At 53.4% G+C, this 26,688-nt stretch overlaps 2 protein-coding genes across 2 annotated transcripts in view; one reads left to right on the plus strand and one right to left on the minus strand.

Moving 5' to 3' along the window:
* ABHD12 (abhydrolase domain containing 12, lysophospholipase) overlaps positions 1-6,776 on the plus strand; it is a gene marked incomplete at its 5' end in the record, with an annotated part of 43,108 nt that extends 36,332 nt beyond the window's left edge. Inside the window, 7 exons of the mRNA XM_082480282.1 lie at positions 706-835; positions 2,361-2,398; positions 2,591-2,670; positions 3,064-3,146; positions 3,873-3,951; positions 4,230-4,357; positions 4,884-6,776. Coding sequence (XP_082336408.1) covers positions 706-835; positions 2,361-2,398; positions 2,591-2,670; positions 3,064-3,146; positions 3,873-3,951; positions 4,230-4,357; positions 4,884-4,923 — 578 coding nt within the window. The 3' untranslated portion in view covers positions 4,924-6,776. The remainder of the gene's footprint in view (positions 1-705; positions 836-2,360; positions 2,399-2,590; positions 2,671-3,063; positions 3,147-3,872; positions 3,952-4,229; positions 4,358-4,883) is intronic.
* Positions 6,777-7,308: 532 nt separating this feature from the next.
* On the minus strand, positions 7,309-26,506 carry PYGB (glycogen phosphorylase B). Its single transcript, XM_082481137.1, has 20 exons — positions 26,213-26,506; positions 23,707-23,808; positions 21,385-21,463; positions 20,432-20,535; positions 18,784-18,915; positions 16,121-16,232; positions 14,922-15,004; positions 13,834-13,977; positions 13,402-13,494; positions 13,128-13,274; positions 12,837-13,000; positions 12,359-12,473; positions 11,549-11,650; positions 11,264-11,411; positions 10,638-10,696; positions 10,157-10,298; positions 9,578-9,785; positions 8,995-9,129; positions 8,743-8,809; positions 7,309-8,466 (listed from the first exon to the last, which is right to left on the minus strand). Exons 1-20 carry the CDS (start codon positions 26,453-26,455, stop codon positions 8,314-8,316), a joined length of 2,532 nt encoding a protein of 843 aa, XP_082337263.1. The 5' UTR covers positions 26,456-26,506; the 3' UTR covers positions 7,309-8,313.
* Between the last annotated feature and the right edge of the window lie 182 nt (positions 26,507-26,688).

Consider the following 26,688-nt stretch of genomic DNA (forward strand, 5'->3'; position numbering starts at 1 on the left):
TCTTAGTATTTAAGCTGCAGTGTAATGCCACTGGAGATACAGGAAATAAATTAATCTGTTGCATTTTTATCAAGAAGACATCTGGGAGAGATTTATTTGTAGGAGCTTGCCCTGTTTTTCAGTTCTGCTGGCAGCTGCTTCTCTGGCTGCTTATTAGGTATCAGAAGGAATGTGGGATGCTTGCTGCTTTAGCATAAGATTTGTAGACGTGCTGCAATAGCAATAGAGCTAAAACAACCAGGAGGGTGGAAAATTGCTTGGGGGCATTGATCGAACAGCATGGACAAACTGACGTTGCAACAGCTCTGTGAAACGTGCTTGGTGTTTGACGCTAAGCATCCAATTTTTATGCTGTTGGGGACTCCACTTACAAATGGGTTACACGCATGCAAGAGCAGCTAAGGTTTGGGAACTGGGCTGTTGCAGGTGGGTAGGTGCAAGAACACAGCGTGGCAGTGTTTAAGATCCAGCTCTTGTTTTTGTTGCTGACTAAATCCACAAAAACTCCTTGGCAGCCAGTAGTTAACTTGTTTAAATGACTGTGGATCAATCAGGGCTTTCAGCCCCAAATTGTAGAGGTGCACTGTGAAATAATCAGAAACTGTCCACATCCCAGGCCCCTTTGAACTTGCAGATGGGCTGCAAGGGAAGAGCTGGCTTTGCCACCAGTTTGTGCGATTCTCAGAGGGACTATTTGTGTTCCAGGTTGGGGCGATTCAATAGGCAGCCCATCAGAGAGGGGAATGACCTACGATGCCCTTCATGTCTTCGACTGGATAAAAGCAAGAAGTGGAGACAACCCTGTCTATATATGGGGACACTCCTTGGGCACGGGGTAAGCATCTGATCTCAGGGGACCTTAGCAGCTTCTGAAAAACATTGAACGCTGACCTCGGATGGAGGTGCTGTTTGCCATAATCCCGAGGCTGGCTTGGCATGGAGTCTGTGGCGCAATTGCTGCAGAGCAGCTTCCCCTTTGCACTCTAGAGTGAGAAGGGCTATAGTGAACGACTGTGCAGGAATGGATCATGAACCTTCAGTGCCCAGAGGGTTACACTGGAAAAAAAGACGCTTAGAATAATATATTGCATATTGACGAAAGGGAGAGAAAGTGGAACTACACTTATCTCTTCCTGTGGTGAACCTATGTCTATATGTCCTTCAGAGCAGAACATCAGGCTTCTCCGATACTCTGAAAAGAGTATCTCAGACGAGCCACACATGCGTGTGACTTGCCCTTACAAAATGTTTTCTCCTATCCTTTTAAACATGCCATGTGTAATCAGTGCTCATGCAGATGCCTGCATGACTATGCTGCTGGCCATCTGTGACATTTACGTGGTCATGCCTTCACAGGGAAGTCCAAAGTGTCAAGTGCCTTTGCCTGCGTGTTTTTAACTTTCCTTTCCTGCTTCCTGCCTTTCCATTGCTGTCTGGAGATGGGTCATGTTCAGACGGCAGGTTGATTTGCAGAGGAGCAGAGGTCAAACACAAGAGTTACTTTTGACTTGAGCTGTGTGCAGATTAAACTGTTTGAGACCACAACAGCTTGCCTTGCTGTCCAGCAAATGTGTTGCTGGGACAGGGAGATATTTCAGGATAGTGCCTCTTCATTGCTATGATACTAAACATCCTGCTGTGTTTGAGAGAAGGCAAAGGCTTTTACTGTGGCTTTTCCTCTAAATTTTTACCATGTTTAGGATCCCTTTCTAGGTCAGAACATGCTTGTGACATTTCCCAATGCACTGCAATCTGAGTGGCCTGGGACTGTGGTCCCCAGATGAGTTCCTTGGTGACCATAGCCAGCCTGGAGTTTGAGGTTTTTGAAATATGCTGTGGTTGGAGGATTCAGCTTTGGAAATATCCCTGTCCCATTAGGGAAGTGGATGGGGGAGATCAGACTGCTTTCTGACCCAGCTATGGAAATTCCTTGCAGTGTCACACTGGGTCCCTGAATTCCAGCTGCCTGGAACACAGCACTTCTGCCTGTAGCCCTGCATTCCCCTCTTTCTTGCTCAGCCTTTGTGGTCTAGGGGTAAGAGGCTGTGTCACACAGCTGCAGATATGCTGGGAGCCTGAGAGCCACCTTAAAGGAGGTTCTTCCAAGTGGCTACATGATGTGCTGCTGCCTTGGACTTGATCACTTACCTAAATGCAGGCACCTGATGCCACTTGAAACAGTTGGGTATGGGAGACCTGTGGGAACCCAAGTGATTGTGGGCTGGCTGCCCAGACCTCACACAGTGCGAGGGGATGATGGTACAGCAGTTGAGTTGTACCTCTGCCACCTACTACCACTAGGGCCTGGTGCTTTGCAGGGGGCCTGCTCCATATTAAACGCATGTTGTTCTTCTTTCCAGGGTCGCAACAAATCTAGTGAGGCGTCTTTGCGAGAGAGGTAAGTCTGGTGGGTGGATGCTCTTCCCACCCAGCCCGGGTCCTGCTGACATCCCAGATTTCAACATATGTTTGTGGTTATGACAAGGCTGTCCTTGGTGCACCATGGTGGTGGCTGCTCTCATAAGGCAGACCCTGATCTTGCTGGCTATCTGCACCCCTGCCTTTCAGCACATTGCCTTTGGCTTTTCAGAAACGCCCCCAGATGCCCTGATACTGGAATCTCCATTCACCAACATACGGGAGGAGGCGCGAAGTCACCCCTTTTCTGTGGCAAGTACACAGTCACTCTCACACTAGCTGCATGTAACTGTATGCTTAGAAATTAACCTTCAGAAGTGATGTAGCTGAGCTAAGTGCACGACTTGTGGGACAGCAATGATATTTATAAGCATCAGGGGTAAAGAGCTGCACTTAAGGCAGCTCCTGGGAACATCAATTCAACAAACAGTACCAGAGCCATGTGTGGAGCCTGCTTAAGGAAAATGGAAACTGGGGTCAGAAAGGGCAGTAAGTGTAGGGAGGGGAAGATAGACTCTGCCCTCAGTGCAGAGAGCGCAGCCAGCAACCAAGGGATGTTACTGGGATGGCAGTGGCTTACCTGGTTACTGCTGTTTGTATAACTGTCCTGCTGGCACCTGCCACTAACACGAATTTTTCTCTCAGATATACAGATACTTCCCTGGGTTTGACTGGTTCTTCCTTGACCCCATCACGACAAGTGGAATTAAATTTGCAAATGATGAGAAGTGAGTTCCCTCTTTGCTGGGGTGTCAGCTGTGGCTGCAGTGAACCATGGCAAGCATCAAGGAGGATAGACATCAGATTGCACATTCTGCTCCTTTTTTTTTTTTTTTTTTTTTTTCTCATTGAAGCGTTATACTTGCTGAAGGGATTTCAGTTACTGTCACAGCCCTGAGTGCAACACAGCTTTGCAATGTGGAGGTCTTTCTTTTTCAGTTGTTCTTAACAAGGACAGATGCAACAGAGAGCACAGAGACTACTCAGGAATATGCTAATTTGATCCATGTGATTTGTGCTTTTCAGGTGTACATTACATGTTAAACAGTAGCAGTGGGACATTGAAGGGTTGGGAAGGTTTCCCTGCTATGCATTTGTATAAGCCACCCTGTGTGTCATATCATTGTCTGTTTTCACTGAGCCTGAGTATTTGTAGTTTGGTTTCTAGTACTGAAACCAAACCAGACCTTGGGGGGATGATGCTTTGCAGTGGGGTGAGCCATTTTTCTCTGGTCTAAGCAGCAAATAGCTTCTCCAAGGAGGCCTTTCACTAGTAATTTTTCTGTAGATCAAATGAATGGCACCCGGATAATAGTGTTTTCAAGATCTAAACTGCAGTCAGTGACCCACAGCACATATTTGTCTTTTCAGTTTCCTTGAAAATCCCAGTGTGTTGGTGTTAGGGAGTGATGGGATTGCTCTGAGCCTTTGTGACATTGTCATCTCTTTTACAGTGTGAAATACATTTCCTGCTCCCTGCTTATCCTTCATGCTGAGGATGACCCAGTGGTACCATTTCATCTAGGAAAGAAGGTATGAGTGTGGCTCTGCAAACTGATCTGGTGGGAGGAACTGGTGTTTTGCCCAGCCAGGCAAAAATTCAGCAGTAGGAAGGTGTACGTAGAAATGCATAGCCCACACTACAAATTCTGTGGTGTTGGAGGTGGCAAATCAGTAGTGAAATGGAGCTAGAGCTAGCAAAGCTGGTCAAGCCAGGGCCCATAACCCACCCCTGAGAAGGGGTGCTGGTTTGGTGGGGGTGGCTGGTTTGGAGTGACACGCGTCCCTCACCTGCTTCCCCTTGGTCTCAGCTTTACAACATCGCTGCGACATCACGGAGTTTCCGAGACTACAAGGTGCAGTTTGTTCCATTCCACACAGACCTGGGCTACCGGCACAAGTACATCTACAGGAGTCCAGAGCTACCTCGAATACTGCGGTAAGAGCCCAGCTAACGGGGGTCTCCTCTGGCTTGGGAGGTGGAGGGGGGGGGGAGGGTGGAGGGTGGAGGGCTGGTGCTTGGGGCTTTGGGACACACTGTGATGTGCACCCAGGAGCAAGAGAGATGGGTGACAGACACCTGTATTGGGCAGCTCTGCTGAAAACCCCTTTGGTCTCCAGAGTGGGTGAGATACTGGGGCTGGCTTAGCACAAAGTCAGAGCTCTCCACCTCCCTGCAAAGCAGGTTTTGGGAGGGCAGGCCACAGAAAACTGGGAGCGCTCTCTGGCTTATCTCTGCTGTGAGCTGGATGCTCTGGAGGAGTTGTTTGCAGAGCAGCTACTTCTAATTGCCTCTTCTAGTGGGAGCCACTGACGGGTGAGAGCAAAGCTCAGTTTTTTGTTCCTTGTAGATGCAAGTGCTTGAGCCCTAGTATTTGCCAGGGGAATGGGAAGACCTGCAGGCTGCAGCATGCACCAGAGTGTCAGAGAGCTGAGCGTCACTGCTGTGTTCTTTCTTTTCTTAGGGAATTCCTGGGAAAATCTGAACGTGAACATCATCACTGAAGACTGGCTACTTAGCAGCGCAGAGATTTTCCTTTCTTTCCTTCCTCTCTCTCCTTTTCCTCCCCCCTCCCTGTGGGTCAGTCTGCCATTCTTCCATCCCTGGCACTAGAGGAGGTCAGGGATTCCCACTCTGGTCCTGATGTGTACCCTTGGCAACTCCAGCTCTCGGCATCAGCATCTGTGATGGTAGAAGAAAGAAGTTGCTGGCTTCTTTTTTGACATGGATGGGAGGGGTGAACCAGGAGCCGGTACCAAACTGTGAAAAATGTAAGCACAACAAAGCCTGGCCAATCCAGCATGGTACCGCTGAGGACGGACATTCCTAGGACACGTGCGTCATGACCAAGGGTGTTTCTTTCACTTCTAAACACTGCTGCTGTTTTTGGATCATGTAGAGACTCATTTGTAAGCGAATGGCTTTTGCCGTGTCTCCATACCACAGGTGTCTTGCTTGAGTTTGAGGTGTTCTCTTTCTAGGAAATACATGTTTTGCCTTCCCTTTTTGCTAAGTGGCTGTAATTGCAAATACACCGAAGATCTAGGTGGTGAGAGGTATTTTTATTTAGCTCTTCAGTCACAATGTGTTGCAAGTGTTGGGCTAATTGCACACACTTGGAATTAAATGAAAGATTGTTTTTGTTCTTCCTTTTTCAAACAGCTATTTAATGGAAGAGGTTAGTGCCCTTTTATCTTTTCTGTACCCTTTTCCTTCTGAACATAATTTCTGCTCCCGTCCCTGCTATCTTCTGGGGAGCTCCTCCCCTTCTTCACATGCACTTCCTATTAAGACTGAAGTGACTTATGTAGATAAATTGCAAACTTGGGAGTTTAAGCCCAAAAGCGTGAGATAATTTTTTTTTTGCTTGATCTCTCCCTTCCATGAACAACGTGGGCCCAGGATGTGGGAATGGATGTCTTCCACACTGATGAAGAACCACACTGTTCTTCTGTAGTTAAAAGCAGGCAGTGGTATGCAGTTCTTCATGCAAAAATAAGTCTGGGGTGTCCCCCCCAACTCTCCCTCCACCTCCCTTCTGTGCTCTGGGCATCCCAGGCACTTCCAGTAGCACTTCTCAGCTCATCTCACAGCCATCGTCAGAGCACGTTGGCCAGGAGGCAAAGTGGGAATGAGCCTCTCCCATGGGGAGAGGTTCTGGGGATGTCCTCGGCCCTGCTTGGGGCTAGAACAGGGGCTGTTTTGTGCCACCGATGAGCTCTGCACTGAGACAGGAGAGGGTCATACGCTGACTCTGTGGTGCCTGGCTGGGGACCTGGCCCTGCCCCCTGTTAGTCTGCGTAGACACTAGCACGTGCTGTAGGTTTAGTCACTAGTGCTCAGAGTGAATTGTGCTGCCTGAAGGGTCTGTTCAGGGGTGTACAGCATAGTATAAATTGCTCAGCATGCATCCAAGTTATATCTGCAGGCTCATGCTAGTTGCAAAGCGGACAGTAGCTTGTTCTCGTACTGAGATTCTTCTCCCATAGTGTGGTTGTCCCTGAGGTTTCTGACCCATGATACTCGTAAGCTAACTGTGCCACTTAAATTATGTTTGACGCACTTGTATTTATTGCACTGACAGAAGAGAGAAACACTTACTTGGCTCTGGAGAGTGACGTGCACATTCCAGCTAATGCTGCTGCCAGCAGCTGGCTTGGGGCACAGCGCAGCCTGAGCCGGAGGCTGGCTGACTGCTTTCCTCCTGCGTGAGAGCTGAGGGTCCAACACATGAACCGCTGGTGTTGGTGATCCCAGCACCGCCATTCCTGTTGCTAGGCCAGTGATATGCTTGGAAATCTAAACCGAAATGTTTATCTAAAAGTGGTGTAGTTTTAATAAAGGCATTGACTGCTGATCACTTCAGCTTTACCCGTGTTACCTGGCAGTTTTGGGGACTTTTTCCCCAGGTGGGCAAGTCAGCTGGGTGCGTGGCAGGGCTGCAATAGGGTTGTGCATGGGAGACGAGCTTGCAGCTGGGACTTGGCAAGTCTTCACAGCTGCTGCCAGCTCTGGGCCAGCGGTTCTCCTGGAGCCCAGTGGATCTGTGCCTGTGGTCCGACTGCAGCTGAGGCTCAGTGTCCCCACTGGGGATGAGGGAAATGGGAGCTGCCCATGGGATTTCTACAGCAGGAGCCCTGTGTGCCATTTGCAGGGCAAACCCAACACTGGTAACCCCCACCCCAGTGCCTATGGTCAACACGCCAGGGGTGCAGGTAAATGGATGTGGCTGTAGCTCACCCAGTGCAGCCTCTGGTACCAGCTCCCTTCTGTACACCCCAGGCACTGCGCACTTTTTGCCCTGAGCATGTTGCCCCCATGATGGTGCCAGCACCCCAGCACTGTGCCAGCTGCAGGGGACCGCATCCCATGAAATCACAGCTGGGGAAGGCCAGCATGGCTTCAGGTGGTGTGGCCTGAACTTGCAACCTGAACCCCCAGGTGTGTAGTTAAAGTCAGCCCAAAGTCAAACCAGTAGGTGTTCTGGTTGTTTTAATGAGTTGGTGTCACACAGGGGAGTACTGGTGCACTATACAGCACTACGGGTGTTAACTCTGACCCCAGCACCAGGAGGGACACACAAAGCAGCATGACCCAGTTCTGGAGGGACACATGAGATGTGAAACACATTCACCCCTTAGGTAGCACCCAGCGTACAGCTGTGCCTGGAGAGCCAAGAGTCTGCTTGGGGCCTACCCAGCTGGCACTGGCAGGTACAACCCTCTCTGTGCAGACCTGGAAGCTAAAAATCCCTGGAGTGGCTTCATTACTGGGCTTTTAGTTAACAAAGAGGTGTGCAAGGAGGCTACAGCAAGCTCTGCAGCAAGGAAGTCACAGATCCCAGGACCTCTCTCCTCCATGTGGCACATAGCATTTGATGTTGGTGCCTGCGCTGGGGCCAGCTGTTTTAACAACCAGCTCCACCTTCTCTAGGTGTTACTGGGGAAGGGGGTGACCGGAGGGACAGGCAGTGGCCTCTCTCCCTCCCTGGCTTTGGGGTTGGCAGGCCCACTGGAAGAGGATGCAAGACACGCTCTGTGTTAGCTAAACCTGCTTGTGGGGCAGGGTCAAGGAGGCCATGCAGGGGGGAGAGGGAGGATTTAGTTGGAAAGCCCTTGTTAAGCATAGAGCACAGCTGTGGAAGACTTATCTGTGGTCATCTCACTAAAAGCACTATGCAGCACATGCAGGCTGGATACATGGGTACAAATACAGGGTCCTTTCTCCTCTCCCCCAGCTCTTGTTTCTCAGTCAGGGCTCCTTCTCAGAGCATCCTTCTACCCTCCTGAGGGAAAGGCCTTGTCCCTGCAGAGCCAAGCCCATCTGACTGGCGGTGAAATGCAGGTGAGGCCTCCTGGGCTGGGAACCCATCCCTCCTTCCCTCTGCGCTTGCATCAATCCCGGGGGAGGTTGGGCGGGGGGATTTTTGTGGGAGATGGCTCCACACCCCAGATCTCCCGGGCGTACTCCACGATGGTCCTGTCACTGGAAAACTTGCCCGAGCATGCAATGTTCCTGATGACCTTCTTAGTCCACTCCCGGGGGTCCTGGGAAGAGGAGAGGCAGTGTCAGCAGGTAGTCCGTCAGCCAGCTCCGTCCCAGCTCACGGGGCACTGGCTATGTACACTTAGCTGGTTTAAACAATGTGGTGTGGGGCTGCCAAAGTGGCAAAACCTGCCTCGCCCTGCTTCATGCCCACAGGATGTGGTGTCCGTAAGAAGGGCTCTAGAGGGGCACACTCATCCCAGCTCCTCTCAGTCTCCCTGCTGCACTGCCATGGCCAAGGACCCCATCCCTCTCTCTTGATAGTGGGCACCTCTTACCATGAACAGCTGATCCACTTGGCCTTGGCATTTAATGTAAGCCTCGTAGTCGGCGAACACCTTAAACCTGAAACCCAAAGCAGAGTAAGGGTCCTGCTGTAGGGTTCCAGCCTGGCAGGACAGGGCAGCACAGCCACCTTCCTTCGGGCAGGTAGGGCTTATCCCCTGCACGGGGGGATCCAGGCCAGCTGGAAAGGAGGCCTGGGCAGGCTGAGAGCAGCCCACCAAAGAGGGATGCTTGCCAGGACTCACCTGTCATGGTACATGAGCATGTTGACAACGTCCCTGAAGCAACCAGGGTCTCGAGGGGAGAAAAAACCACTGCTGATCTGGTCAATAGCCTGCCGCAGCTCTGGCAGCCGCTCGTAGTACTCCCGTGCGTTGTACCTGTGCCCAGCAGAGACGGGCTGTAGGGACTGATGCCCTCCCTTGGGTTCCAGCACCCAGAGAGCAGGACTTGATGTGTCTGGGGCAGGAAGGGCAGGCAAGGATGTCGTATGGTTCCTGAGTGAGGGGCCTTGTTCCTGGGGCTGTGTCCATCAGAGCACCCTGCTAGTGGCTCCGCGACTAGTCGCAGTGCCCAAAATGCTTTGTGCCCAGGCTCATGTCCCATTCACAGCCACTGTGGGTGAGCTGCCTAGGCTGCATCCTTAATGGACCACCCACTGACCAGCCCAGGGTGGAGGATGCCTCTAGCCCCCAGCTTTTTCCTGCTCCAGAGCTGCCCAGGGAGGAGGGTGTCCCTCCCAGAGATCGTGGCGCTCTCTGCCAGAGCTGGGACCTGTATCCCCATCTGACAAGCCCCAGCACACATTGGACTCTCCCCAGCACCAACCCTTGGCGATCCAGAGCCTCCACGTCCTCCACTCCCATGCCAAAGATGAAGAGGTTTTCTTCTCCTGCCTCCTCAGCCATCTCCACATTGGCCCCATCCATGGTACCAATGGTGAGGGCGCCGTTCACCATGAACTTCATGTTGCCGGTACCTGAGGCCTCCGTGCCAGCTGTGGAGATCTGCTGGGAGAGATCTGCCGCCGGGATCACTGCCAGGTGCAAGAGAGGAAGGAGTTAACCCTTGGCACACTGCAGCTCCCCACAGCCTGGGCCCAGGATAGCAAAACACAGCCTTGGGCATCTGCTAGTGGCCCTGCTGACCTCAACCTCAGCTCAAACAGTGTGGCAGGGCCAGAGCCACGCTCAGCCCTGCTGCAACCCCGTGCAGCTCCTGTTATTCCTGCATGAAGCTGGCTTCCTGCCCTGTGTGGAGCAGGACAGGAAGCCCTGCTCAGGGCTCAGGCCCTTCCTAAGGTAGAACCAGGTGACCTGCCATGACAACCTCTCAGGTCAGCCACTTTCTGGGCTCAGCTGGGACATGCCCAGCTCCTGATGTATGATTACACAAGACCAGACATACCCTTCTCAGCCAAGGATACCCGGTAGTTCTCCAGGAAGATGACCTTGAGCTTGTCCCCCACATAGGGATCGTTGTTGATGACCTCACCAATGGACGTGATGAGTTTGATGATCATCTTGGCCATGTGGTAGCCAGGGGCCGCCTGAAGAAGAGCAGCCCAGAAATGGTGAAGGCTTTTAAGGAAGGGAGAGCACGAGATGCCAGTGCGGGTCCTCACCACAGGGAGAATCTGGGCCTCACCTCTGCTGCTCACATGGATCAGCAAAAACACCCTACTGGGAGGAGAAGTCCTAAGCCACAGGGAAAGAGTGATGGGGCCTTGCTCAGTCTGATTAGTCCATGAAGGTGTTTCCTGAAGAGCCCGCCAGCAGACACATGCTGGCTAACCTACAGCGGGCCCGGCAAAGCCACAGAAAGGGGACAGCACCTTCCCCACATCCCCAGTGAGCCATGCATGCACCAAGTCTGGAATGCACGTTACCTTTCCTCCGATCATAATAGTCCTGGGCACAAAGGATCTGGATGGATCGCTTCTGATGCCTGAAAGAGCAGAGCATAACACAACTGAAGTGAATATAAACTGGACAGAGTTTATGGCATGCATATAATCAGAGGTGGGCTGGGATCCCAGCCCGTGTCACGTGGACCCAGCAAACTTGCAGGACCCTGAAGCCCAACCAGACATCTGCCGGAGCTGTGCTGGGTGAAAATGGGCTGCAAAGTCCTCAGAGAACCACTCAAGTCAGCACAACGCAGAGCTCTAATGACTTGCCTCCCTCCAGGAATGGGCAGGGGCACAAAGCATACACTGGGGAGCAGGGTTTTAACTTGCAGCAGGGCAGTCCTAACACCTGCAGTAGAGGTGTGGGGGTTACCTGGGCCCTGGGACCCAGCTGGGCTGGAGACGTGGGTGGTGAGCTTTTCCTGAGAGCTCTGTATGACCCTTCAGGCCCTCTTGTCTTCCCTCCTGGAGAGAAGCCCCTCATGCCAGGAGGGCAGAGCTAGGCTCAGGAGTCCTTGGCCACCAGCTGGCATACTTTTATGTGGGAACCCTGGCAGTGAGAGGCTGCGGGATGCCCCTTGCCTACCAGCCCAGGCAGGACTTACGGTTGTAGAGGGTGATAGCGTGCAGGCAGTTCAGCAGTTGCCGCTTGTATTCATGGATTCGCTTGACCTGAACATCGAACATGGATGAAGGGTTGATCTTGACCTTGTACTGCTCCTCCAAGTAGGCTGCAAACTTCAGCTTGTTCTCCTGGCAAGAAATTCTGATAAGGAACAGGCATGGGTTCCCAGGCCTTGCATCAGAAGTGAGCATTTGCTGCTGGGATGTTCCTGGGAGCACCGTGTGTTAAGCTTTCTTCCCCACACCCCACCTCCAGTGCACATTACCTGTTTGACTTTTGCCACATCCCTGATAAAAGTCTCATTATTGATGAAATCCAGTAGCTTCTTCAGCTGGCTCAGATCTGTGATAAAGTCTTCCCCAATTTTCTAAAAGAACAAACCAAGACAGGGATGTCCCACCCGTGAGACACCTCACCCAGTCCACAATTGCACTTCCCCAACAGAGATGCTACAGTTTGATTGGGAATTGGAAGAGGCACTCTGGCCAGGAAAAGGGGCACAGTTTCTTATGGTGAGGTTACTTCTCTGTGTCATCAGCGAAACCAAAGGTACAGCGGAAACTGCGCACTTGCAAAAGCATGAACCCTCTCAATGAGCTTTAGAAGGTGTGTGCACATGTACCAGGGCTTCCTGGCAGCTGGAGAAACTGATGGGCAGGACATAAAGATACACGTAATTGCAGGACATCATTCAGCTATGGCATGTCGCAGCACAAAGCAAAAACCTGTGCTAAAGGGCCTGGTAAACAAAGGAGACAGAACTGGGGCTGGAGTTCCAAGGGACCTCCTTTGTGCCCATGAAGCTTAATGCTTCTGCAGACACCCTATTTAACACACCACGATACTGCCTGACAGGTGCTGTGTAGCCACTGCAAGGGCAGGGAACCAGGTCCAAATTTCTGCAACTATTTTGGCCAACTCTTTATCACTGATGTTAAAGCCCAGCCAATCTCACACCTACAGCTCCTCCCAGGCTGTCCTCACTCACACCCGCCAGGCATTAGCCTCAGGTCTGATCAGCCCAGATGAAGAGGTGATCACACTCAGCCCCTCACTTCAGATGCTTGCGTCTCACCTCAGCAATAACGTCAGCCAGTCCCGGGTTGCACAGCAGGAGCCAGCGCCGCGGTGTGATCCCGTTTGTCTTGTTCTGAAACTTCTCTGGCTCCAGCTCATAGAAATCCTTGAACCTGGAACACCAGGGAGCTCTGATCCACCCATCACCACCCAGAGCTTCAGCTGTGCCCCCACTGTATGTGCTCCCAACTCAGGGCAGTCTCTGCGGATCTCCCTATAACAACCGTGAACTCTGTGCTGCCTCTCTCCCCCTTCCTCAGCTGTAATGCCGAGGGTTTCATCAGCTCCAAGGGAGATGAATTAGACCTTGCACACATGCGAGTCAGACAGTCTCCCCAGCCTGCCATGCCCAGCAGGGCAACCAAAGCAGACCTTGACACGTGATCATTCCAACCACCCCCCCCACCCCCACCCCGGCTTGCAGGCAAAGCCCAGTGAGCAGACAGAGCGCCTGCCTTGGGCATCTCCCAACTCACACTGAGTTCTTCACAATGTCAGAGTGGATGCGGGCCACGCCGTTGACCGCATGGGAGCCAATGACACACAGGTGTGCCATGTTAATACGTTTGCAGTCTCCTTCCTCAATCACCGACATCCTCCGGAGACGGTCAATGTCCCCTGGGTAGAGAGCTGCCACCCGCTGCAGACAGGCAGAAAGAGGGACATTAGCGACCCAGCCGCAGGGCCTAGGAACATTCCCATCCTAAAGGCAACCAGATCAAGACCCCCTAGAGTTCCCACAGCCTGTGACCTGCCCAGTCCCTTACATCCAGATGCATTTGGTTGAGGGCGTAAATGATCTCTAGGTGACGTGGCAGCAGCTTTTCAAACATGGAGACGGGCCAGCGCTCCAGGGCTTCGGGCAGCACAGTGTGGTTGGTGTAGGCGCAGGTCCGTTTGGTGATCTCCCAGGCCTGCGTTACAGACAGCAGGTTAATGCACGCGTGCCCACACCAGGAGGGGAAAGGAAACCCCGTGTGAGGACAGGACAGCAGCTCTTTCCCCTGCAAGGTTCACCATGGACCTCCCAGATTTGCTTACCTTGTCCCAATCTACTTTCTCCACATCCACCAGGATCCGCATGAGCTCTGGGATGGACAGGGCAGGGTGGGTGTCATTTAGCTGAATAGCCACCTGCAACACAGACCTGCTGGGCTCAGAGCTGTCAGTGACAGGACTGGGACAGTGTCCCACATGCATGGGGTTGGGGTGAGGGTCAGCCCCAAGCCTCTTCTCATGGCACACATCCCAGAAACAGAGCTCCCAGGAATGGAGTCATTCAACCTTCGCAAGTTTTGCTCCAAATTTCAAATTTTTCCCTGGGAAAACAGGCCCGGAGGTCACCTGTTTTCCAACCCAAATTGCGAGGGTCTTCATATACATGCCCTGACCTGGTCCTGAGCATCCTGCTCTCCCTCATGATAGGCAGGTCTGGCTGAAATGCCCCCGGACCCTCTCTACCCACAAACTCACCTTGTCTGGGAAGGTTTCAAAGCATGTTCTCACAGGGTCTCGACAGCCAAATTTGGAGGACTTAAAGCGGCGGATGATGTCTTGGAGGGTAGCAGCCACCACAAAGTACTCCTGTTTCAGCCGCAGCTCCTTGCCTTCAAAGAACTGCAAGTGGGGGAACCACAGCCATCAGCGCTGCAGCTGCCATCTCCAGTTGGCAGCCAAACCCCTGGAGGTGCTCCTGTCCACACTGGTGAGCTTCCCAACAGGCATCACAGGTTCAGCACCTCATCAGGGAAAATGTGGATGTTTCTCATACTGCCTCTGATGGGGTAGCAGCTGTAGGGACTGACAAGGGGCTCAGCATCCCAAACAGCTGCCTCCAGAGGGCAACAGAACCTGCCACATCCATGCTACTCCTACAGAGCAAGCGCAGCTCCCTCCCTCACTGCAAGACCCTTTGCAGGAGTTTTTGGACCAAGGATTCTGGATTCCCTGCCACAGTCAAGAGCCAGTGTCTCTGGACGCACCAGCTGTCTCCCACGCATACTACACATCACACCGGTCGATTTTAAAACACCAGCAGGAATGAGAGGGTGGAGGTAAAGTGCGGAAGATGAGCTTTTCCAGCACAGATGCTAATCCATGCCTGGAGAGCGAGGGCTCTTCCCTTTTGGGTCCGGCACACAGTGAGTGCATGGCCTGGGACAGTCCCGGCAGCCAGAAATCCCTCGGACTGGGTCTGGAAATGAGTCGCCCCCTCATGGCCGCCTCTGAAACGACAACTTACTTTTGCAAAGGGTAATAAGCCACATAAATTGGCAACTGCCTTTAAATGGAAGGAGTAATATGCCTTCCCCTCCTTGCAGCAGGGAACCCAGCAGCTGTACAACATGGGCCAAACTCTCAGCTGCCATCAGTCAGCAGAGACCCTCAGAGCCGTGTCTGTTCCCTGAGAATTACGTGGCCAACCTATTGTACTAAAAATCCTCAAACCAGAACGATAAACATCAGGTGGTTGTGACTTTCCAGTGCTTGCAAACAAGGCGATACAACGTCAGGGCAGATGACCCCGCACAGCAGGAAAGGGAGGCAAGAGAGTCACTCACGTTGTCATTTGGGTACAGGACTCTGGATATGTTTTCTGCCAGGTTTCTGTCCAACACCGCCTCGATGTAGTCACCCACGTTGACTGCAGCAAGAGACAAATACACACAGCACTGCAGCAGCTGTAGAGATTCAGGTAGGTCCCTGACACTCTGCTTTTCCCTCTTCTCTCATAGAGAGATTTGTAACAGGAACATTTGGGTTGGTATTAATGAAATATGAATGGGAAGGTACATGTTTGAACAGCACCAGAGAGACAGGAGGAGATGGGATAAGAGAAAGGCACATCTCCATGCAGTTTCTCAAGACACACATATCAGGAAGGACAGACAATAAGCTGAAGACAGAGAGCAGCCAGAGAAGGCAAAAAAAAAAGGGAGCAAGTGACTAGCCATCTTGCTTAAGGACTAAGGAGAAATGGGGCAGGGCAAAGAAGCACAAAGACCACAATCGCACTCAATTCCTAAAGGGTACAAAAGGCTCATCCGAAACCCAGATCACAGCTGCCAATCAAGAACTGAGGAGACATTATGAGGACTCGAGAGTCATCACCCCTCGTCCCACACAAGTTCTCCTGGGAAAGCTGCTTGGACACACACATCTCTGCATTTGCCAGTATGAAATAATAAATCAAATCAGTCTAGTCTAAAATCTTCCCCTTCAGCAGAAGGGGAAGCTTTTAGACTAGCACTGACAATTGGTGTGCTAGTTGCCTTGTATCTGCTCTTTGGCACTGCAATTAGAGCCTGAAAAATGCCCTAGAGAGGTCACATGTAGACCCAAAGGAACCCAACAGTAAGGTGAGCTGTGCTGCCCTTTTCCTTCAGCACTAAAGGATGATGCTGCACAGAAATGACCCCTGTCATGGCAAGTATGGGTTTGCAGCTCATTTGGTGATGTGGGGAACTCAGTGGCAGGTGGCCTATCACTCGGGGAAGGCACAGGGCAGGTTTTGAGAGAGTGATAAGCGTGACGGGGATGGAAGGAGAATGGATGGGTGTCCTGGTGCACAAGGGCTCTGGAATTGGTTTGAGGTAGTGTGATCCATGGATGCACACACACACAGTGCTGTGTTTTGGAAGGAGCCAGGAGGTATGGATAAAACAGGCGAGATGGGGAGTGCTGTGCCAGGTGCTATGCACACAGGAACAACCATGTCCCAGCCTGGCCAGAAAAGAGGCAGTGGAGGGATAGCACTTACACTCTTGGAGGTTGAAGTCATTGGGTGCTTTTGCAGACCACAGCCTCATGGTGTTCACAGTGTTGTTCTTGTATCCTGGCACGGGCGTGTCATAAGGCATAGCAAGGACAACCTGCAAAAGGACAGTATTCCCCTCCAATTAGCAGAAGAAAAGGTGGGAAAGTGGCTGAAACCTCTACAGGAAGAATCCAGAGGACACAGACAACTCCTGGCTGTGGTGAGGATCTCACCTCACTAAAACACACCTGCTGAGCTCCAACAGACTTCCCTGCTATCAGGGGCACTTCCAGCACCTATTGGCAAAGCATTAATAGGAGAGGCAGAGCTGCTTGGAGCTTCACTGACAAACTGGAGTTACGAGCCCATCAATGAAATGTAAGAGACAGATGCAAGCAACCTGCTGACCTTCCTATACCAACTGGCATACCTATTAGTTATTCACCAGAGCACCGCAAGCATCCTCAGCTGGCCACTGCGATTCTGTCTGTGCTGGGCTAGGGCAGCTGTGACCTTTGTGTTTCCATCTGGGATAAACTCTGCAGCCCGAATCCTGCCCGTTAGCCTTCTGCAGCCTGCCAGGACCAAACCCTACCACCACAGCCCCATGGCCAGAGCAATTCACCCAACGGTCAAGGTTTGTTGAACCTGTCTGGGTAAATCCACTGACATCTCCAGCATCCAAACTGATCATGAGCACAAAACCATTGGTGCAGCCTATGGATGATGCTTAAGCATCAGGATGCTGCACACACAGCTACAGGGAGTGACACTGGGGCTCCCAGCCCAGATTACACTAGCCAGGCAAGGCTTGAGTCTGCTTCCGAGTTTGTGTGCTCCAGCTCACCACTGTGCCAACATCTGCGTGCCTCCAGACCCGCTGAGCAGCAAGGCAAGGCACCCCAACCTCAGCCTGGAACAAAGAGGCTGAGGGCTTATGGCAGCAGAGCTGAGCAGTGCATGCAGAGCAAGGCCCTGATCCTGCAGCACGGAGCCTGGGACGCCTCTCTGACACTGGCAAAAGGAGCCAGCATCCTCCTGAACAAGTCAGTGTGCATTGGCATGACAGCCCGGCAGCCAGAGGCTGTCCCCAAGCAAAGATGTGAGAGGCAGCAGAGCGCTGCAGGAGCTGTGCTCACCGTGCAGGGAAAACCCAGGCAGATCAGCGTGTTGGCCCTGAACAGCCTCTTCGTGCTGGCGTCAGCAACACCTCCCCTCTGGGGAGAATCAGCAAGAGCTCAGGCTCTCAAAGCAGCTATTACCAGCTCCGAACATGGAAGCAGGCAGCAAGCCTGCCCTGCCTGAGCCACAGGACTGGGGCACACATCACTTGAACTGAGTGATGCTATATTTGGAGACTCCGTCTTTAGCTTTTTTGAGCCATTCCAACTTGTTCCCTTAACGGCACTATCTGAAAATTCATCTCCTTGTAGGAAGCGGTGTTTCTACTGCACTGCTTAAGATCCCTGAAACCCCGGACTAGTGTAGGGGTCAGAAGAGAAGCACATCGAAAGGCAATGGCACTCAGTCCCCAAGTGGATGTCTGCTTCCCCAGAGAGCTCTGGCATGGTGCCTCCATACTGTTCACAGGACTGTGGTGTTGAACCCCTGCACTGTGTGCATCCTGGGAATGGCCTAGGTCACTGGACAGCCTTCAACAACCAGGTCCCCAGAAAAGGAAATGGTTTATTTGTCCTCTGAGTGGGCCCAGGCGACTGTAACTGAGCTTCAGCTCTTGGCACTGAAGAGAACGGCTTGGCTTTATGACTGTGCGCTCCTCAGATGGACAGAGATGGTTCATTAGGCTGAGAGACCCTTGAACATCATGGGAAGAAGGCTAGGTCATGTCCCTGAATCCCAGAGAAATTCATAGTCCTTCCTTCTTCCATCCTGGGCAGTGCTTAGACAGGAGAGGCTGAGACGTCTTCAATCCTCTTAATAAATCTGTGCCTCTTTAAAGCTTGCCTTCCTCAGCTGTAAGACTGGAATGCATTTGCGACGCAGCAGCCTGTGCTCTGAGGAGGCACATGGTCCTGAAGCACAGCATTACGTCCCTAACCGTGGGAGGCTGAAGAAGCATTTGCTCTCCACAATGCCACAAAACAAGGCCTCCAGGCAGAGTGGAGACTTGAAACCATGCCTCCAGCCTCCCCTGACAGCACTCTACCCATCAGGCAGGTCTGGAAAAGAGAAACTTACTGTGATCACAGGAGTTAAATACCCAGGGTATTGCTCCATGGCCATCCCACAAGATGAATCCACCCACAGCAGCAGCACCAGAACCACTTGCAAAACCACTGGGTTTGAGTGAGCGGTAGCCAGGAGCAGTGCAGAAGGAGCCTAGCACAGCTGCCAGGGATACGGTCCTCCTCTGACATAAATCCATGCAAGACTGAAGGTTCACCCTGGAGATCAGTAGGGAAGGAGGCCCCAACTGATCTGAAGTTACAGCTGTGACTGAGTTTCATCCCTCTTTTTCCTCAAATCCTGCTGCAGCCATAGCCAATGAAGTCACCTTTGTAATTGCAAGGGTAGCAGCAACCACTTTGCTGGACTAGGAGAGAAGCAAAGTCTGACCACCTCAGGCAGCCTGGGGACAGCCTCTCCCCCTCCATGCCACCCTGGCCCGTCCTCCCCCAGTCCAGCACCCAGAGAGATGTTGGTACCTGGGTGTCAATCCACTTCACGCCTTCGGGGGTGTGATCCACGCGGCCATAGAAGTGCACAGGGAGCATGTACTCTGGGCGAGCTTTCTCCCAGGGATTGCCATAGCGTAGCCAGTCATCGGCCTCCTCCACCTGCAAGAGGCAAAAGGGGTTCAAGTGACGGCTTGGGTCTCCAAGTGAAGGCTAAAACGGGCTCTCCAAAGGGAGGCCAGTTTAAAAGCAAAGCTTTAGGAAGCTGGCTTTAAAAATGGATACGCAGAGGCCTCTAGAGGACAGATGGGCTTTTCAAAACATGGATGACTACATCAACTACCATGATGATGGACTATATCCATTATCATGGATGACTACTACGAAGCCTCTATGGGCTTTGCAGAGCTGTACACATTTAAACCATCCAAACTGCACAGACCCCTGCACTCAGTCTCTCTCAAGGGCTTTACATGCAGTTCGACCATGATAGTAGGATATGGAGGATGTGGTTCCCTAGAAGCCCCATTGGTGCTGTTCCTGGCCACAAACCACTCCCTGTAACCCAGGTCTTGCTAACAGCTTTGCCCTCTTCCAGAGAGGATTTCTCCTCTGTGCTCATAACAGCACCAATGGGGGTGCAGTGAATTCAGCAGAGCCACCAAGGCTGATGTGCACCAGAAACCAGAGGGGCTGAGGCACTTGGAGCTTTAGAGATGCTCTGTGCCTGCAGGCATTTCTCTGCCAGGCGGGGGGCAGGTCTGAGCCACAAACCAGCATTGCCACCACCCCTGTTGTTTTTTTAAGTAACATCAAGCCAATGACAGTGGGTGCTCCCCCCCCCCCTCGTTTTCACCATTTATAGGGCCTAGCATTGCAGCTCCTTTGTGAGGAAGGAGGAAAAAACAACCCTCAAACTTCTCACCCTTCCTGGCTTATGGAGAGCTATTTTAAGGGGAAAAAAAGATCCTTTATACTCAGAAGCAAGGCAAGTGTCCTAATGGAAACCATTTCCAGACATCCACTAAGGAAAAATGCCAGCTGGGGTGGTTTTTTAGCCTATTTTCACTTGCAAAACATTACGATCATTAATGCCACAGGAGAGCATTAATTAAGCCCCCGCTGCCAGTCTCCCAGGGTACCTGCAGCAGCAGCAGCAGCAGCAGCAGCACCCCAGGCACTTGGACGTGTTCCGTCATGTTCAAATTCACCCTCCACCAGACACCTTAGTTAGGTGTTCAGCCACATCTCCATCCTTAGCCTGACTCCTTGCCCACTTACTGCCAGGTTGGATGGGACTCTCAGGTTGTTGTGGCTGTGCCGTGGAGCCCTGGGCAGGGAGACCTCTGGTCCCTGCGGGCTCAGCCCCAGCACCATCTTGCCGGGTTGGTCACTGGCATGGATGAGCTTGCACGTGTCCCTGGGTGAGGGCCTGCCACACGTGCACCCCACCACCCTCATAACTTATCTTTGCTCAGGCGGTCAGAGCCCCAGGGTCAGCACGAGCAGTAGGAAGTGACAGCCCGCTTGGCACCAGGCGATGGGCTCAAACGCCCAGTTTATGAACAGCCCAAGGTACCACAGTGCTGTCTGTGTGGCCAGGCCTCACCCACAGGCAGAGGCGGCCACTGCAGCATGAAACAGAAGGACAAAGGGTGACTTGAGTTTGCTGATGTACCTGCCAGCCATCAACAATCTTCTGATTGAAGATACCAAACTCGTAGCGGATGCCGTAACCGTATGCCGCCAGCCCCAGCGTGGCCATGGAGTCCAGGAAGCAAGCTGGAAGAGCAGAGCATGGTCACGCTGCAAGGAACCTCACCCCTCGCTTGCTGCACCTGCTACGGTGTGCTGTGCACGGGGGTGAGGAGATGTCACAACCAATGCTGCTGGAAACATTTATTACTCAGAGGAAATCTGCATGCAGAAGGGACAAAAGGGACAGCCTGCAGCAGGACCCCACGCACGTCCTGCTGAGCCACCACAAACACCCCAAAGTTGTTGGTGACAAGGGCAGGTCACCAAAAATCCAAATCCAGCCTTGTCACAGAGAAATATTCTAAACTTGCCCAAGGTGCCCACATCTTGCTCTAAGCTTGCCTGCCTGGTAAAGCAGGGCTTCTGACCCTGACTCGCTGCTCCACCTGCACTTCGCTATTATTGCTTTCAAAGCAAACCCTTCTGGCCCTCAGTCTGGGGCAGCCCCGGTAAAGACCAGCCCCGGCATTTCCTCCATGTTGGGGAGCTCTCATCTCCAGCAGTCCCGTGGGACAGGCAGACTGAAATAGCAGCCAACAATCTGCCTACATGAAAGCTGCTTGGATGCCTCCAAAAAGCGAGAGATTTCACAGGGAGGTGTGAAGAAAGGCTCCAGACAGCCTCTTTCAGCCGCAGCCCTGCCTGCTGTGCTGGCTGGCTACACAACTCCATCTCCTGGATACTCTCACTGGGGAGGGGGATCGTTTCTGGCCAGCCAGGAGCAGGCAGGAGGGCACCATGCTGCTGAAGAGCTGTGGTCCGCATGCTGTCCCACTGCGGTGCTGGTGGCGAGGCAGTGACAGCCTCCAGCCAGGCCACCCTTGGTCCCCATGCGCTCTGCGCGAGGAGGGGGCTCCCCTCTCCCCAGATTACCTGCCAGGCGGCCCAGGCCTCCGTTTCCAAGCCCAGCATCTTCTTCGATTTCTTCCAGCTCCTCCAAGTCCAAACCCAGCTATTGGGGAAGAGCCACAGCAGAACATGTCAGCACCCGAAGCCCACACCTTGGGGCTGCTCTCCGAGGTGGACAGATCCCCAAAAAACCCATGCCACAGGAAATTAAACTCATGGACATCTCTGCATCCCCCCATCCTCCTCTCCTCACAACACATCTCACCAGCCTCTGGTCCCCAGGCAGCCCAGTTAACTGAAAAACAATTTAGCCCATCATCAAACATCACTTTCCCATGAACTAGGTTTCCTTAGAGACGGCAAACAAAACACATCTCCCGGCAGCCCCTCACGCCAGGAGGCCCTTCCAATGAACTCCCCGCTGGAGACAGGACAGTGAACGGCCAAGTCGGCGTGCAAGGGACTGCCGAGTCCTGCCCCGGTACACACGTCACCCCTCTGCTTGCGCCCGCCCTGTCCTTGAGCAAGGGCACGACCATGCTGGCAACTGGTTACTGCAGCGTTCGCCGCAACACTCCATGCTTTCCCGCATCCTGCCCAGCCTGACGCCAAGATCCTTGGCCGGAGTCCATGGCTGGAAGTGGTTGTCTCCCCTGCTGCATCTCTTGGGCCATTTGTTCTCTGGCCTGGGGGCTGCTGCTGGATGAAGGCTAAACATGCCAGCAGCAAGGACTCTCCAGGAGTCAAGAGGTGCTGCCTCTTGGAGGGCAGCAGTATCTCGCCTTCGTGCCAGGGGGGACAGCGGGCAGTCAGGCCAAACACCATGGCTGCTCCCCGAACTGCTCTCCCAGTGCTTCAGCGGTCTGCAACCACAAGCGGGGAAAGCCTCGTGCACAGCGTGACAGGGTCACGAAAACCCAGGCAAATTCTCTCAGTGACAGAGCCATGCTGGATACGAGACCTCCTATTCAAGCTGGCCACTAGCCATGATGAGCTCCACATGTTGGAGGATGCCAACAGCGAAGCCTCCGCTCGCACATCAGGCCAAATCAGCACGTGGGAAATGCCTTGCAAAGGGACTCGAGAAGCCTCCCTGAAAAAAAACAGCCTGCCCTCCCAGGCACAATACCTCAGAGAGGAAACGTGTCGGGTCCCTCCCTGGAAATCCTTTCCCATCCCTTGGCAGGGAAAGTGCTGGCCAGGGTGTTTCAGCTGCAATCATTGCACCTCATTTCAAGAGACAGCGACAGAGCCCAACTTCTGCCAGAAAGTGTAACGTGGATCAATACGGTGGGGCAGGGGGGAAGAGGAAGGGGAAAATCGAGCTTTTGGGTGAGAAAGCCCAAAAACTCATACTCTGTCAAAAAGGTCCCTGTCCTTCTGCAGAGGTGGCTGCAAACTTAAGTAACCATGGCCTCGCATTTGCGATTGCCTTGGTGGTACTCAGCTGTGGCTTTTCCATTTTGAACTCATCCAATGACATTTTAATTCAAGCAAATGATTCCCCCCCTTTCTTCCTTCCCAGTGATTCACTTTTATCTGGCAGTGCTGCTGCGGTGCCTTGTGTACCTGCATGTATAAACTGTAATTTGGTGTTTTGGTGCTCCAGTTTCCTCTTCTGGCCCGGCCTCCCCTATTAGACTACACCTCCCATGATGGGCCATCATCTCTCCTAGTAATGGAAAGCTATTTGCAGCCTGGGAATCCCTAGTCTTTTAGGATACTGGGTGTTGCTCTCTAGATACTTTTCGGGATTTTCCCAGGCACTACATAGAATCACAGAATGGTTTAGGTTGGAAGGGACCTTGAAGATCATCCAGTTCCAACCCCCCTGCCATGGGCAGGGACACTTCCCACTAGACCAGGCTGCTCAAAGCCCCATCCAGCCTGGCCTTGAACACCTCCAGGGACAGGGCATCCACAACTTCCCTGGGCAGCCTGTGCCAGTGCCTCGCCACCCTCATGGTGAAAAATTTCTTCCTGATATCTAATCTAAATCTCCCCTCTTCCAGTTTGAAGCCATTACCCCTCGTCCTATCTCTACATGCCCTTGTAAAACATCCCGCTCTAGCTTTCTTGTAGGGCCCCTTTAGGCACTGGACAGCTGTTATAAGGTGAAACATGAAAACGGTGGTTTGAGAAAAACATATTCCAGCTCTCAAGGAACCCCAAGGTCCCCGCGTAGTCTTCTTTAGGGGGATGAAAAACACTAACAGAAGAGCCAAGCCTCACTTTGTTTAGTCAAAACAACACATCCTTAGGAGGAAGCCCTGAGAAATAGATATCCAGCCCTCCATGTAGAAAAAAGTTTGGCCTTAGGGGGACCCCAGTACCCCAAGACTTCACCTGGTAAATGGCTTCGTCACAAGCGTTCTGCAGGCCCAGGTTCACCATGGTGTTCTGCAGGGTGCGGCCCATGTAGAACTCCAGGGACAGGTAGTAAATGCGCTGGGGAGGCAAAGCAAGACACTTAGACACAGCACAGCACTTCGCTTTCACCAAAGTCGTGTAAAATCAAGAGCAGCCCCAAGTCCCAGCGTAGGGACGTCTTCCCAAACTGGCTCTTGGCGCCTGCTCCTGAACTCCACGCACCACAGTTTGTTTGTCAGAAGGATCTCGCGCGGGACGCTGGCCAACCCTCCGCTGCGCGTCTCCCTGCCAACAGCCTTCTATAGAAAAAAATCTCGTTGCCTGTTAAGTGTTTCCCTAATTAACTTAGGGCAAGAATTATCTAGGATGCTGAATGGTATATTTATACATCGTCTAGCTCAGTGGAGGTGATGCTTATGCTGGGCTTTAAAATTCTTCCTGTGTTGAGCTGAAGCTGACCCAGAGTCTGCCAAAAGCCGGAGTGGAGCCCCCCTGCCCCAGCGCACACCAGCCGGGCTCGGGGCCAGGCAACTTCCTGATCATGATTTTCCAGCATTCCTGTTACATAGGTCCTCCTGTTCTCCCCCCACCCGAGCTTCAGGCACACGCATCGTCACCCTGTTGAACAAATAAACGAGCCCACGGGTGGCTGGGTTCCCAGCACAACTGTGTGTGCATGACAGGCTGCTCTGCCGTGACCTTCCGAGTTTCAGAGGAGCTATGCCTGTGCCACGAATGCTAATGAAAGCCTGTTTGTAGGAGGAGAAGCAGCAGGCTACGCAAACTTTTGCCCTTGCTCAGATTTATTGCTGCAGATATTTTTATAAATAAACAGGAATTTTTAACAGAGCAATAGCCCGACTTTACATCGTGCTTCCCCTTGAATCTCCCCCCTTCGTAGCTGGGAGCTTTCCCTGCTAGCTTTGGGACGCGCTAAGCAGCAGGATTACCCACTCTGCCACCTCCACTGGGACTCCAAAAGGGTCCATCTCTTCCTTGGGGCTCATCAGAAAGACTGAAAACATCATGCAGTTGCATAAACACTCTGCTCCTTTCAGAGGGGTGCGCTTCTACTGAAACTCTAAGCACCAGGGGACAGTAAGCAAACCCACTCCAAGCACCTCTTAGCCTTTATGGGATCTGTACAATCCCTTCTGATAGCGCAGCGATGCGGATCAGAGCGTATTTGTGCGAGTAAGGATAAAAGGGAGAGCGCCACGCACCAGCGTAACTCCCAGCACGGGTGCAGCCGTACCGGCGTGAAAGTGCAATTTGTTTCTTGTGTCAAGGCAATATTCATAACCCCGAGAAAAGAGCTGACTCGGGAAGGCAGCTGCCTGCACGCTGGGAAGGTATGTGCCTTTTCTAGTACACACCTGCCCTCTGGGGCTGCCCAGTTAAGTGCTGAATCGAGTCTTAATTCAAAAGGATTAGGGCTAAATAACATGCTGCAGCCCCCAACATCTCCAGCTTTGCTGTCCTGACTTGACAAGTGGGGAGGTGAGGAGGGAGCAAGTCCTCGCTCTGCTCCAGAGGGCACAGGACCCTCTGAGTCCCCGGGGAACTGCCAACTCCTCAGGGTCTGGTGACCTGGGAGAGCTTGTCTGTTTTGCACGAGGCAAGAAACTCCTCTCCAGCCCCAGAGCCGAGCTGCCTGCGGGCTCTGCAGGAGCAAAGCCAGGACATGGCTGTGCCGAGGCATGTGCTGAGACGTGGAGGTGACGATGCCCACAAGGGACACCACTGCAGTGGTGCAAGTGCAGGACATGGCCGTGACAAAGTGTGCAGAGGAGCTGGCAGCAGCAAGGCTCACAGAGGCTGTGACAAGGCACGGGGGGCCACAGATGTGGGGATGCCTGAGGGGGGACATGGCTGCAGCACAGCTCATCGGGACAGGGCTGCAAAGAAGCTTGTGGGGACACAATCATGGTGAGGAACATGGTCACAGTGATGCCCATGGGGACACAGCCATGGCAAGATGCGTGCGAGGGACATGACTAGGGCAAGGCCCACAGGGGATACAGCCACAGTGAGGTGCACGCAAGGGACATGGGCATGGCGATGCCCACGGGCACATGGCCACAGGGAGGTGCGTGAGGGCCACAGCCATGGCAAGGTGCACACGAGGGACAGAGCCACAGCGATGCCCACGGGGACAGAGCCACAGCAAGGTGTGTGAGGGGGATACAGCCGTGGTGACGCCCACGAGGACGAAGCCATGGTGAGATGCATGAGGGACGGGGCCATGGCTGCGGTGATGCCCATGGGCACACGGCCACCTCGAGGCACACGGCCATGGGGGTACCCACAGACCACGTCCGCAGTGACACCCGTCGGGGGGGAAAACACATACAGAGACACCCGCGGGGCAGACGGGGAAGGCACGGCCATCCCCTATCCCTATCCCCATCCCCGTTCCCGTTCCCCCGGGCCCCCCCCAGTCTCCTCCCCCCCCGCGGCGGGGCGGGTGTGGGGGTCTCACCTTGGGGTCCCGCTCGTAGTAGTGCTGCTGGGTGCGGATCCAGCGCCCCACCAGGTGGTCGCGCACGGTGTGGGCCAGCGCGAAGTAGTAGTCGCGGGGGGTGGCGACGTTGCGGTCCTTGACGAGGGTGAAGTGGAGGTGGCGGTTGAAGCTCTTGCGCACCTCCGCCACGTCCCCCAGCCCGGCGATCCCCCGCACGCTGATCTGCTTCCGCCGCTCCCCGTCGCTCAGCGGCGCCGCCATCCCGACTGCCTTCGCCGCCGCCGGCTACAGCTCTGCCGCAACCGGGGCCGGGGCCGCCGCGCCTGCGCCTCCGCCGCCCGCGACGAGGCGGGGCCCCGCATGGGCTGGCGCCCGGCCCGGCCCGGCCCCCCCGCGGTGAGGGGAGAGGCCGCCAGCCCCGGTCCGGCTCCGCAGCGCTGGGGTGGGCCGCGGCACGGCGGGGGAGAAGGGGGAAGGGCCGGGGCTGCCGCCAC

Source organism: Vanellus vanellus (genome assembly GCF_965231255.1).
Source record: "Vanellus vanellus genome assembly, chromosome: 3".
NCBI classification, from domain to species: domain Eukaryota; kingdom Metazoa; phylum Chordata; class Aves; order Charadriiformes; family Charadriidae; genus Vanellus; species Vanellus vanellus.

Coding starts and splice junctions, on each gene's coding strand:
- PYGB (XM_082481137.1), bottom strand. CDS start 26,455: ATGGCGGCGCCGCTGAGCGACGGGGAGCGGCGGAAGCAGATCAGCGTG. Junction 13,978..14,921: donor TCCTGTACCCAAATGACAAC/GTGAGTGACTCT, acceptor CCCCACTTGCAG/TTCTTTGAAGGCAAGGAGCT. Junction 8,467..8,742: donor AAGTGGATCAGCTGTTCATG/GTAAGAGGTGCC, acceptor TCCTCTTCCCAG/GACCCCCGGGAGTGGACTAA.